General features: G+C 37.9%; 1 protein-coding gene across 1 annotated transcript in view; it reads left to right on the top strand.

Annotated features, from left to right (window-relative positions):
• The first annotated feature begins 1,577 nt into the window (after positions 1-1,577).
• Positions 1,578-12,926, top strand: part of ARHGEF33 (Rho guanine nucleotide exchange factor 33) — a 69,808-nt gene continuing 58,459 nt past the window's right edge. The window contains exons 1-4 of the mRNA XM_004369539.2: positions 1,578-1,688; positions 3,680-3,729; positions 10,838-11,002; positions 11,512-11,633. Coding sequence (XP_004369596.1) covers positions 1,664-1,688; positions 3,680-3,729; positions 10,838-11,002; positions 11,512-11,633 — 362 coding nt within the window. The 5' untranslated portion in view covers positions 1,578-1,663. The remainder of the gene's footprint in view (positions 1,689-3,679; positions 3,730-10,837; positions 11,003-11,511; positions 11,634-12,926) is intronic.

The following is a 12,926-nucleotide window of genomic DNA, read 5'->3' as shown; positions in this document are numbered from 1 at the left end:
TTAAAAGAAGGTAAAATTTTTATGATAAAAGTGAAAAAAAGTAGATACAAGATTATAGGTAGACTCCACTAACGATTATGTAAATCACTCAAGAGAAAAAAAGACTAGCAGGTAATAAAAGTAAATGATCATAATGGTTATTTAAGTAGAAGTACAGATGTGTTTTTTTCCTCTGTATTTTCCAAAATTTCTCTAATGCAGTTTTGTTGCTTTTGTAATTAAATAAAAAAAATTTCTAATTTAGTTTCTATCAATCACGAACCTTTCATTATGTCTTGAAATCAGTGACCATGTGATACATATGTGAGCTTGATGATGCCCTAGCTCTGAAAATGTGTACCTTTTAATTTTACTTAATGATATACCCTGGAGATTCTCTCGTTTTCAGTTAGTTGTACATTAGATAAGTAAATCCCCAGGAATTATCTTTAAAAATCTTATGAAAATATAGCTTTACATATTTCAAGATTTTTTTTCAAATTGTAGGACAAATCACTTCTAACAATAATTTTCTAAGTTGTGTGCATTACATTCCTTCCTGTCTCCAGACCTCAGTTACTTCACTATAAACGAAGATGTCAGATAAAATAATTTTCTCAGAGCCTTCTAGCTCTAACATTCTGTGATGTAAGTATATTCACCATGGAATGTATTAGACAGAAAATAATTCAACGATTGCTAAGAAAAAGAAAACTTCCATCTTTGGTAATGCTTATATCAGCTTTGAAAAGAGCTTCAGATGGCTAGAGAAGATACCCTTAATTGGCATAACTTTTCATGCTTGTATGAAAAATGTGGAAGATTCCAAACAATGTATGGCCTAGATTTTGGGTTTTTTTTTTATACTCTTCACATGTAACTCTGTATAATTTCTTCATCTCTGTGCGTCTTCCCACCCCTGCCAATTTATTATTTTGCTTTACAGACCTCAGTTTGTTTGACATTAAAACATGAGCAAAATGTTTTAAGTCAGCTTTATTGAGGTATAATTTACATATGATAAAATGTACTCAATTAAAATATGCATTATGAAGAGTTTAGACAAATTTATGCACCTGTATACCACTATCACAATTAAGCAATAGAACATTTACATCACCCTAAACAGTTCCCTGTGTGGGGCATTTGATAAGCATCTCCTGGGTACAAAGGAGTCTACCAGATACTGAAAGTGGGGACAAGACCATCAAGGAACTTACTCTTCAGTGAAATAGAAACAGATGTATTGGCTGTCATACTTGCTCAAGTTTTTTTCTTCTTTAGATAATTTTCCCCATCTATGGTCTGCTAATAAAATTGGTAGGTCTAAAGTAATGGATTTGACCCAAAAGAGAATGTAGCATATTGAAAACTACTATCACTATGAATTTCATACTTATTCACAAAATGATATTTACCTTTAAGTCTTAAGCAAAATAGTTACTCAACTTAGCATTTTTAGTCTTCTAAAATCACATAAACCCCAAGTTGCCTTCAAAAGCTGTGTTCATTTTAATTTTTGAAGTTTACGCATCAAGTAAGTCCAGTTATGTTGCCAATTCTATCTGCTATCTGTTCCTTTTGATTTCAATCGACAGGTCCAGGGAAGACGGGGTGGCCTGATCCAGAGACAATGATGATGCAACGTTGAGGAATAAGTTGGAGGAAAGAAGCAACCGGCACCATGGAAAAAACCAAAACAAAGCAAGGTTAGATTTTTCCTGTGTTTTGCCTTAGGATTCAGGATTCAAGAAATGTAGTTTTAGAAATGTAGGTCTTCAGACTTAATGGTCTGACTGAGACTGGAGGAACCCCGGAAAGCCTGGCCCCTGGATTCTCTATCAGCCCAGAACTAAAACAATTTCTGAGGCCAACTCTTCAGACAGGGATTGGACTGGACTGTGAGACATAGAGTGATACTCGTGAGGAGTGTGCCTCTTAGCTCAAGTAGATACAAGAGACTCAATGGGCAGCTTCTGTCCGGAGGTGAGATGGGAAGGCAGAGAGGGTTAGGAGCTGGTTGAATGGACATGGGGAATTATGGGTGGAAGGGAGGAGTGTGCTGTTATAGTATGGGGAGAGCAATTAGAGTCACATAACAATGTATGTATAAATTTTTGTATAGGAAAAAATAAAATTAAAAACAAAACAAAACGAGAAATGTAGGTATTGCCAATATCTCAAAACTTGACAATATGTTAACTTGACTATTTTCATTTCCCTATCCATACGGAGCCCTGGTGGTGCAGTAGTTAAGAGCTGGGCAGCAGTTTGAATTCACCAGCTGCTCCTTGGGCAGTTCTACTCTGTCCCATAGGGTCTCTATGAGTTGAAATCAACTCCACAGCAATGAGTTTATCATCATATGTTGACCATGAAGAGAACAGACTTGGTGCTGGAGAAGTGGAAAATGCTATCTATATAATCTGGTCTGAGTAGTTACCTTATTTTTCTTAGCAATAATGTTAAGACCGTCTCAAATAATCCAAGATTCAGATTCAACTAATAAACATCAAACATCTTTCTAGGCTAGCCTGATTCATAAGTGATTTCTCATTAATTTTTACGGCAACCATATATAAGTAGGTCCTGTTAGCATATCCATTTTACAGATGAGGTAACAGTTATAGAGAAGTCAAGCCACAGCTATAAAGTGGCAAATTTAGATCTGGGAGCCTGGTCTCTGTTCCCAAGTCCTGGCTTTTCCCATTACACCGAAGTGCTAGGACATAGTATTAAATGGGTTAAATAATCTTTACTCAAGCTTGTGCAAAGAGTTTTGGTGATCTCAAAGCATCTAGATTTTTTAGGGACAGACCTCTGTGTGTATAAGTTCTGGACTGAGGTTATGTATTATTTACAAACTTAGCACACTGAGACTGGTTCCTCTAAGGAGGAGTTTCCTGTACCAGCATGCCTTAGGAGAACAGTATGCACACCCATACAGCCAGATGTTTGCAACCAGAGTTTTCAGCTATAAACTGGTTGATTGCACACAATGTGACACAACAGAGATGTAGCTAAATGGATGAACAATAGGCTCAGTGTTTTACATGGGATTCCTTATCTTCATGGCCAACAAATGTGGTTCTGAAAGGTACGTTCTAGACCAATCTTTGTTCTCTCTAGGTAGTGAATGGTGTCCCCCAGTCTTTACTGTTGCCAGTACTGTTTTCCTCCTGCCTGTATCATTCCCAGAACCTTTCCACTGGCAATTCCCTTCTACCTGCCCTCTTGCCCAGGAGGACAAGGTACCCTTAGCTGATCTTTGTAGTGATAGGAGGGCAGAGTTCAGAAGTTTGGAAAGGATCAGAGCTAGGAACAGTAAGGGACATTTTATTCAGGCTTCCTGAGAACAATAGGATGACAACTGGGCAGCATTTCTGACTCTAGAACTTTCCCTTCAGGTAAACTGCAGTCAGCCCCAGGTACATGAGGGAGGTATTTCATGGCTATTAAAAAAGAAAAGAAAAACAACCCATTGCCATCGAATATATCAGGCAAATATGATTTGGTCATTAAGATGTGAATATAAAAACCACCTATGCCATCTTATTTTTTTGTTCTTCTTGAATCATTTGTTTCCTGTCATGCAGGCACAGATATAGGATCCTACAGGTTCCCTTATTCCCTGTATGTATCTGAAGAGGATAGGGACAGATTGAGTTGTGTTGATTAAACAAAGCTCTTTTCTCCACAGGAGAGAATGAACATATGCCAATGAATAATCCTTCCACACAAATTTACCAGGTAAAGATAAATAGATTGTTTTGACTGCTTCCATGTATAATAACAATGACTATCCTTTATGTGTAGAGTTGTTTATAGCTCACAAGTGTTTCTGCATATGTCATTGAATTTATTCTCTTATCAAGACTGTGAGATAGGCAGAGCAGAGAGCACCATTCACATTGTACTTTTGAGGAAACTGATTATTGAAGGACGAATTATCCAGTTTACAAACTGCAATCTCCCCACCTCAAACTCTGCTTTTCTTGCCTGTTTCTATGGCCATTACATTGCACAATAAAATTCCTATCAGAGAGGAGAGAGCAAAATCTATTTTTGCTATTTTAGCAGGGAGAATTGAGAATGGCAAGGGGGTTAACGTTTGAAAACGTTCAAATATGGTGATAGAAAAAAATTTTAAAGTGTGTTTTTAACAATGGGGCTAATTTAATTCACAAGGAAGGTAAAAGTTCTACCAAACATTATATAGTATCTTTCCTATAACGGTCACGTTGGGCTGCTTTGGCTCTCAAGATAGTACTTACTTGGCTTCTATCCTCCCACTGTAAATTTAAAGTAAATGCCAGTCCTTAAAAATCATGGACGTTTACTCTGACAAAATTGGTAATATAAAAGTAGCTTGGGCTAGGGAAACCCATGCTCCTCTCTGGAGTTAAGGCAGTGCCATCTGGAATAAAAGACAAGGAAGAAAGAATTTACAAGGCTTGGTGGGAGTTGGGAGAAAGGGTGATTTCGAAGGTGGCTCTAAAGTATTGAGCCCTAGTAACTAGAAAAAAGAGTGGTCTTCAGAATGGAAATATAGGAATCCAGAGAAGCAGACAGTGTGGGGGAAATGCTGTTTAGGCTTGTTTAGTTTAAGTGACAATCAAGCAAAATTAATAGTTAGTTCCCAGAAATATCAGGCAAGAGATCATGGCTGTGGGCCCAATTAGGGCAAGCCAGCTCAGGACCCTGAAAACTTTTTTAGCCATACTGCTTCTACACTTAGACTGGCAATGGGAAGGATGGAGGAAGGAGTCTCATTTCAATTGATGTCATATTTATTGAGCTACTAACATGTGCAAGGTCTACTGCTTGGCCCAATGGGAGATGAAACAGATGACATTCTTGTTGATTTTTAAGTGTCCACAACCTAGAAAACACATACAATAAATACCTCGTACAAGGTAGACTGTTGAAAGAATTACAACAAAGGCATTGATAAAATTCTCTGGGATATGGGGGGTGAGGGCAGTAGGTGGGATGAATTAATATTGAATGGAGGATTTGAACCAGGCATTTAAGGGCAAATTGGATATTTGGTAAGTGGATATGAGGGAAGGATATTTCAGACAGATGGACCAGCTTGAACAAAATTCTGGAAGCAGGAGTGGGTCTTTTCTCAGTGCCGACTGGATGTCTCCCTTGTCCAAGACCTCCAAATACCTTCCCTGCCCACCTCTCCGGTTCATGTCTGACCTGCGTATGACATTTGATGAGTATGGGTGCATGTTTAAACTCACGTATGATTTAAAGTCTATTAAAGATTTTATGTAGGTCACTGCCTGAATGTTGGCTAAATATAGCTATAAGAAGGTGACCTCATTATTTTATTATAACACAAATCCAAATACATCTGTTCACAGTGGAACAAATGAAGCAGTGGGAATGAAGTGGGTCTGTATGACCTCTGCGATACTATGATTATAACCCAACCCTGTTTTAAAAGAATGCTTCCTAGGCCCTAGTGTGTTTACTCCAAGCAACATGTAACCAAATGAAGAAAGAAAAGAAGTAAAGAAAGAAGAGGAAGTGGGAGGAGGGAAATGTGGAGGGGTTAACTATAATAGGATCTAATCTATGCTAGAAGGGAAAGTATCTGAAGCAAAATCTGACATTTCAGCCGTTCTCTTACCTCTTTATTCGTTTTCTTGATAACCCATTCTATTCTGACATTACAATATATATTACCTTGTTTATTTTCTTATTGTCTGTCTACTCCACTAGAATGTAAGCTCCAAGGGCAGGGGCTTAGTTCATTTTGCTCTCAGTTGTACTCTCAGCAGAAAGTATAGTGCCTGGCATATAGTATACATTTAATAAATATTAAATGAATATCTGCAAGATGTGTATACTGCTTTGAGCCAAGACGTTTGATGGAATCATTCAGTCTCTTGCCAAAAAGGTGCTGGGAAAATTGTCTGGTTTTTCTTTTTAGGGGGAGAAGAGATCTTCACTTCATACCCTAGTCAAAATAAAATCCTAAATGGATTAAACAGTTAAATATAAAAAAAAACCAAAACTATAAAAGTTTAAAATAAGTGAATTTTTTTTTCCATCCTTTGATGTGAAATGTGGAACAAGTCTCAAAGGAAAGGGTTACCTCTATCCTCTCAGTTCGTTCCAGGTAGAATTACCACCAGAACAGGTGAATCAGTATGGATACACCAACTACAGCTAGGTTTGCAGGCTCAGTATATTCCATTTCATTTGAACCCAAGCCTGTTCCCTTGTTCTCTCATCCTTTGCTCACTGTACATACCCCTCTCATAGTCCACTTCAAGCTCGTTTTCAAAGTCAGGTTGTGTTGCTTCAGCCTTGATTACTTCACTTTCATATGGATTGTTTAAAAATTATGATTCCATTAATATGAGGAGGGGGTTCCACAACTAAAGTAGCAGACGTGGTAACTGCACTATTGAGTCCCAGGCCAACCCTCACACTAATGATGTGAACTCCTGCTGTGCTTTTAGTTCACTTGTGGTCTTAAGAATGCAAACCCTGCAGCTTCCTCTACTTTTATTACTTGTGTTTTCTATATCTTATTGCCCAAGACATGTTTTTCTAAATCTACTAATTTAGGACATTACATATCATACAAAATATTTCCAAAATCATGCAGCTATATTATTATAACTTTTCAAACCCTCTCGTCAAAATATATTTTGTATATTTATTAATTAATTGAATACATTACTTTCCTTCAATATAATAGATTTCCCTTTAGGTCAATACAACACAACATCCTCTGACTTAGTAATTTCATATTTAGGTATTTGTCCTCAGGAAATACTCTGAAATACATGCAGATCTTTCAGTAAAAAGCATTATATGACAGCAGTATTTATAATATTGAAAAATTACAAACAATATAAATTTACAACAAAAGTAAACAGGTAGGTAAATTCTGGCACACCCGTAAGATGGAATATTATATAACCATTAAAAATAGATACTTAGAAAAAATTTTGAAGGGTATTGGAAAGGGCTTATGAGAATGTTAGGCAACAAAGGCGGGGGGCAGAATCAAAATGTATCTGTAGTGTGATTTCAACCATATAGATGTCAACATTCATATGTATAGAACAAAATAGAAGGAATTACACCAAAATATTAATGGTTATGTTGAAGTAATGAGATTTAAGGTCATTCTCTTTTTTCTTCTTTCTTTTTCTCTGTAATGAAAATAATTTTGAGAAATAAGTCATGTGTCAAAAAGACTTGTAATTGAAAAATGATGGGAACCAGACCTACAGTAATAGGTTTCATCATCAAAACTGCCATTGAAAGTTTTCTAGGATTCGTAAGCCCTGTTTCAGCCTCACTCTCCCTTTGCCATTGATGGATATTCTACCATCAGAGAAGTTAACTCTACCAGGCCTGTGGTGCATCCGGGGACCAATGAGATAAATTTCCGGCATACCAAGCCTCATATCAGCTTCACTAGGGCCCTGTAGGAATGACATTAATGTCAACTTCTGCAGGAGGTATAAAGGAGTGCATTTGGGAAATTTACTCTTGACTGTTCAAATTACTTACTGCACACTTGTGATTTAAATCATTACATTTCTGGGGATTAATAAAGACACCTAAAATTAGGAAGATGGAAGCTGGCAGAAGGATCATGTTTCTTCTGCAGTGACCATGGTTTGGGGCAAAACAAAGTAATTACCTGAACATCCTTGCCATCATGTTCTAGTTCAAAACATCTGGGCTTTTGCTCTTGTAGAGGCTTTAGTCAAATGTCATGGGAATTTGACCTGCCTTGTGGAGGTTTCCCAAACCTTGATGTTTACGACTTTGCAGAATTCCTAAGGTGCAGGCCTAGTCCCCTGCTTCCTATTAGCCACCTAACATTGGTAATGGAAACTAAGGAAGGGAGACTGTGCATTAAAAGAAAGTTGGAATATATGAAAATTTAGTTTGAGACCTGAGGGGTCTTTGGTGAAAAAAATTGGAAGACACTAACTAAAATTCATCTTAAGAAGAGTTAAGAAGCCAAGAGAGCAAAGAAAAGTGAGAAACGAATTAAGAGCAGGAAATAGGAAGAATTCGGACTCCTCTCCCCTGTTTCTTTGAGCGTAAGATGCCCTCTGTGGTACCCTAGGCTTCGAAGTACAAGTCTTCCCTGAATCTACCTCCAGTGGGAGCCCGCCTCCAGCGGCAGGATGGAGGGATCATAACCTCTCTAGAACAGCTTCATGAAAAAATCAACGAGATGAGGAACGTGTTCAACTCGCTGGAGAACAAGGTAGACACCCATTTCTAATCCTTGGGGTGGGCTGTGGGCTGTCAAATAAGAAAGGTGAAGAAAGTGTATGGAAGAGATATTAAGACCTTATCTTCAGAGTATTTTATATTCACAAGGGAGTGGCCAGGTTGGTATTGGAAAGCCAGTCTGTAGGAGCTAAAGATATTAAGAGCCCAAGCATCTTTTAAGTAACATACTGTTTCAGGTGTGTGATTGTGCTCATGATGGCTTCCCTTCCCTGACTGGTCAGTGGTTGTGAAGCTGTTTATAAAGGAATAGTGTTACTTCAGTGGCAGGTATCCCAGCAGCTCAAACTAATGTTTGAGAAGGAAATGGGGCTCATAGCTCAAAATGGTTTCAGAATTCTCAGAGTCTCTATATTAACCTGGCTGTTAGAGAAAAAACATCAATAGTTCTTAATTTTTAGAGTTGGGCTTCTACAGGTGAAGAAAGGTCCTTTCCCTTGGGACTTTGCTGCTGTCATTTGGCTCCTGGGGAAAACTCCACACATCCACCTAACGGAGCAGTGATAATGAAACCTATTTCTGTCAGATAGTGGTTCCCTTTCTTTTCCCAGCAATTGAAAGTGGCCTTTTGAGCACCTGAGTGAATGTCAGGGTTTCCTTCTTTCAATTTTCAAACTTGCATACATTTTCTTTTGACATTATACAGTCATCAATTTCATTTATTTTGTTGACAGAGGAAGAATTTACATAATGAACATTGCCAGATCAGAAAGTAGTTGATCTGGTGATAGTCCATCATGATGACTGAATCAGGACAAGTGTCAAAATCCACAACTAAGATGAATTAAAAATAAAAATGATTGGAAAGAAAAACAGATTGCTTATGTTGTTTCCTAGTCCCTGCTACTTTCATGTCTTCCAGCTTCAAACACTTGACAGGTTCTGCTTTTTCCCTCAGAATGATCTCTTTAGTTCCTCTTATTTCTCCCAACTACCAGCCCTAGAAAGAAATTGTTTGTGAAGCATAGTGAACCACAAAACCTTATATTAAAAAAAAACAAATAATACAAACTAACAACACAATAAAAAAAAACAAAATAGTGATGTTGGACACTAAGTCATTTTAAGTGGAAGGTGCCATTGCAAGTTGGGATCATTTAGATGACCAGATTCAGATATTGTTTAGAAATATACATTTGAAGTAATGTTAATAATACCAGTTTTCATTCCTTTCAAACAAGGATACTGGTTGATTATTTTCAATTACAGAAGAAACCTTCTCAAAAGCTCTGTTTTAAAAGAGAGATCTGAAGCTAAGAGTTCCGCTGCTAGTAGGGTATAAAATAAATGTCAGCAAAGATTAACGTTATTATTGCCTTATTGTTATTATTAACTTACTGTCTTGAAAATGCTTTTTTGATTTGTTCAATAAATAAAACCGAACTTTAGAAGCATTCCATTTTCTCCACATTTCAATCTGTGCTTAACTTTTTTATTTGCCACTTAAGGGGGAAGAAAAATGAAAATTTCTTGAACACCTTTTATGTATCAAGCATGTGCTGTGCCAGTAGGCACCTTACCTATGTTTACTCTTTTAATTCTTATGACGGCCCTGTGAAAAAGTATTATTCTAGATATTTTGTAGATGGGAAAACTGCTTCAAAGAGGTTAACCAACTTGCCTTATAGGAGGAACTAGGATTTGAATCTTGGTTTGTCTGATTCCATAATTGACACCATTTACTTCATGGTGCGCCCTAGTGGTGTGATGGTTAAGAGCTTGACTGCTAACCAAAAAGATCGCCAGTTTGAATCCACCAGCTGCTCCTTGGAAACCCTATGGGGCAGTTCTACTCTGTCCTATAGGGTCGCTATGAGTCAGAATCAACTCAACAGCAGTGGGTTTGGTTTTTGGTTTTCATGATGTGGAAGTTGACAATGAAATTCCAGTGTGTGCACTCCTGTACTGCCAGTCTTGACCAGTGAAGACGATTCACATGACTATCAACAACATACTGAGCTCCTGCCATTGTAGATATTTCCATGCCTTACTTACAGACTGAAGCCTGCTGCTGTTTAAAATGCGATTATCTCCTTTTCTATAATGTCATGCAAGAATATCTTAAAATCTCCTCCCTTTCAAAGAGACTCTCAGGTATACTTAGCTATTACTCTTTTTAATCCTTTAATTTCTGAAGGGAAAAAGAACGGAATTTCTTCATCCTCTCATAATACCCAGCAAGAACATGACCCATCCCTTCTTCTTTCACAGAACTGAAGAATTCCCGGATCAACATGGTCTTTCACATGCATATGTTGCTTTTCAAGTAAATCTCATTTTAAGCAAAGATTTTAGATTAAATAGTAGTTTGCAGAAACACTTGTAAACTTAATTAATTGCTTTCTTTCTTATCCTTATCAAGCTTCAGTATGTGCTGGATAAAGAAGACTCCGTTTTCCCTAGGTGAATGGGGTCAAGGTTGCCTTAACTGTCCAAATTTTAGTATACCATTAAATAAGGTCTGTAGATTTCCAAGAGCCTGGTTTCTCAAACAAAGACAAGTTTAAGGGGTCAATGATGACTTTTACAATAATTTATAGCAAAGTGAATTTCCTCTTCCTGCATTATTTAGTTGCAGGCCCTGGCCTCTGAACTGAAAACTGGTTTCACAGAAGCAATGCAGGAACTGACAAGAATTCAACATGGAGAATATGCTTTGGAAGAGAAGGTTAAAAGCTGCAAGTGCTCCATGGAAGAAAAAGTTACTGAGATGAAGAATTCATTAAACTATTTCAAGGTAGCCCCCTTTTATATTTCCCTGCTGAAAACTGATTCTTGGTCTTAGTTGCACAAATAGAAAAAATTTATTTTTCCTATAGAAGCCAAATGTAAGAATCTCCTCTCTGGCCACTCACTAGTTATCATGAAAAAAATACCTATTTTGTGTTTTACTTTTCTGGAGCTCAGTGTTCAAATTGAAGCCCTGGTGGCACAGTGGTTAAGAGCTCAGGCTGCTAATCAAAAGGTCGACAGTTCGACTCCACCAGCTACTCCTTGGAAACCCTATGGGGCAGTTCTGCTCTGTCCTATAGGGTCGCTATGAGTCAGAATCAACTTGACGGCAGCGAGTTTAGTTTTGGTTTGTGTTCAAATTAGAGGCCACAATAGAAGTAGATGTCGCTCATTCATTCAATCATTCGTTCATTCAACAAATATGTATTAAAAGCCTACTGTGGACTAGATATTATATTATGCATTCTTATCCCAATGTACCGGTTTAAATACACACCTATTCTTATTTCTTAGGAAGAACTGAGCAATGCCATGTCGATGATCCAGGCCATCACTTCAAAACAAGAAGAAATGCAGCAGAAAATTGAACAGCTTCAACAGGAGAAGCGAAGAGAATCTCGAAAAGTTAAAGCCAAGTGAGTGACTTACAAAAAAATTCACTACAGATAAACTCATAGGCAATGGCTTATGCAGCGGGCACGAAGAACACCTTCCCCACTATTGGAGTATAGCTGGCTGGCCACTGTGCTCCACAGGGTCAGCATGTGATGGAGGTTATAGAGCCTAAAAAGTGGTTAATACTAAAAATAGGTGGTAATTATATACATGGTAAAATTCATTTGATAATTAAAGTAAAATAAAAATAATATAAAATGATACTTTGATTACAACTGTAAAAAAATACAAAATAACAACTAGAAAGATATATTTTAAAATAATAATTGTTGTGTCAACATAGTGGGACCACTGTGGTTTTTTTAAATTTATTTTCTAAATTTTTCTAACGCTACTATTACTTAACTTCTATAATTAAAAATAAATTTATCTTAAACAATGTCGCAACCAAATCAAATCAAGTAGAGTTTCACTGTTAAAAATACATGATCTTTATTATGTTTTTAATATTATCAAATATAAAATTAAAGTATGGGCGTACTATTCCTGTGGCCCTGGAGAATGGGTTATGGTTTTCATTTGAAGACTTGCTGCTTCCTGGTATCTTTCAGTTGCTTTATTAAGTGACTGTAAATCATTGCAAGCAGATTGTCACCCCTGTAAACTCTATAAAGATATTGATAATAGGGGAGGCGGAACCAACATGGTGCCCTAGACAGATGCATCATGCCATCCTTCTGCAGCAAAGACGAAAACAACTAAGTAAAACAGATACAAATGTCAGTCCCGGAACCCTAAGCATCAAATGAAGGGATAAAGAACTAAATCAAGCACCGAATGGAAGAAGAAACTGAAGGAAAACAGAGAAAGAGGAGAGACAGGGAGTGGAGGTCCCCTGCCAACTAACATGACACAGCATCACCGTCTTGGAGCACAGCCATCAACAACCCTAGACAGGGAATATGGGAAGTCAACTTCACAGAGCTCCTAACAGGAGACTGAGCACCCAGTAACCAGAGAAACACGCTTTTCCACCTCTCACCCTTCTGCCCCTTGTACTGCCTCCACCCCTCTCGATGGGCCATGCTGAGCCACCTTGGCTAAAGAGACATCACTCGGCTGCCAGCCTGGGTCCACCCCACCCTCACATGCCGGCTCCCGTCACACCGTTTTTTTTCCCTTTCCTGTTTTTCTTTCTCCCTCCCACCCAGCCCATACCTCACCTTTATCCCTTCCCGCTGGGCCACGCTGCACCACCTGGGCTAGACAAGACTAGAGAGACACCAGCCTGTTGCCAGCCCGGGTCTGACCCG

Source organism: Trichechus manatus, unplaced genomic scaffold (genome assembly GCF_000243295.1).
Source record: "Trichechus manatus latirostris isolate Lorelei unplaced genomic scaffold, TriManLat1.0 scaffold00005, whole genome shotgun sequence".
In the NCBI taxonomy this organism is placed as follows: Eukaryota; Metazoa; Chordata; class Mammalia; order Sirenia; family Trichechidae; genus Trichechus; species Trichechus manatus.
This window is presented reverse-complemented; position numbering and strand designations above follow the sequence as displayed.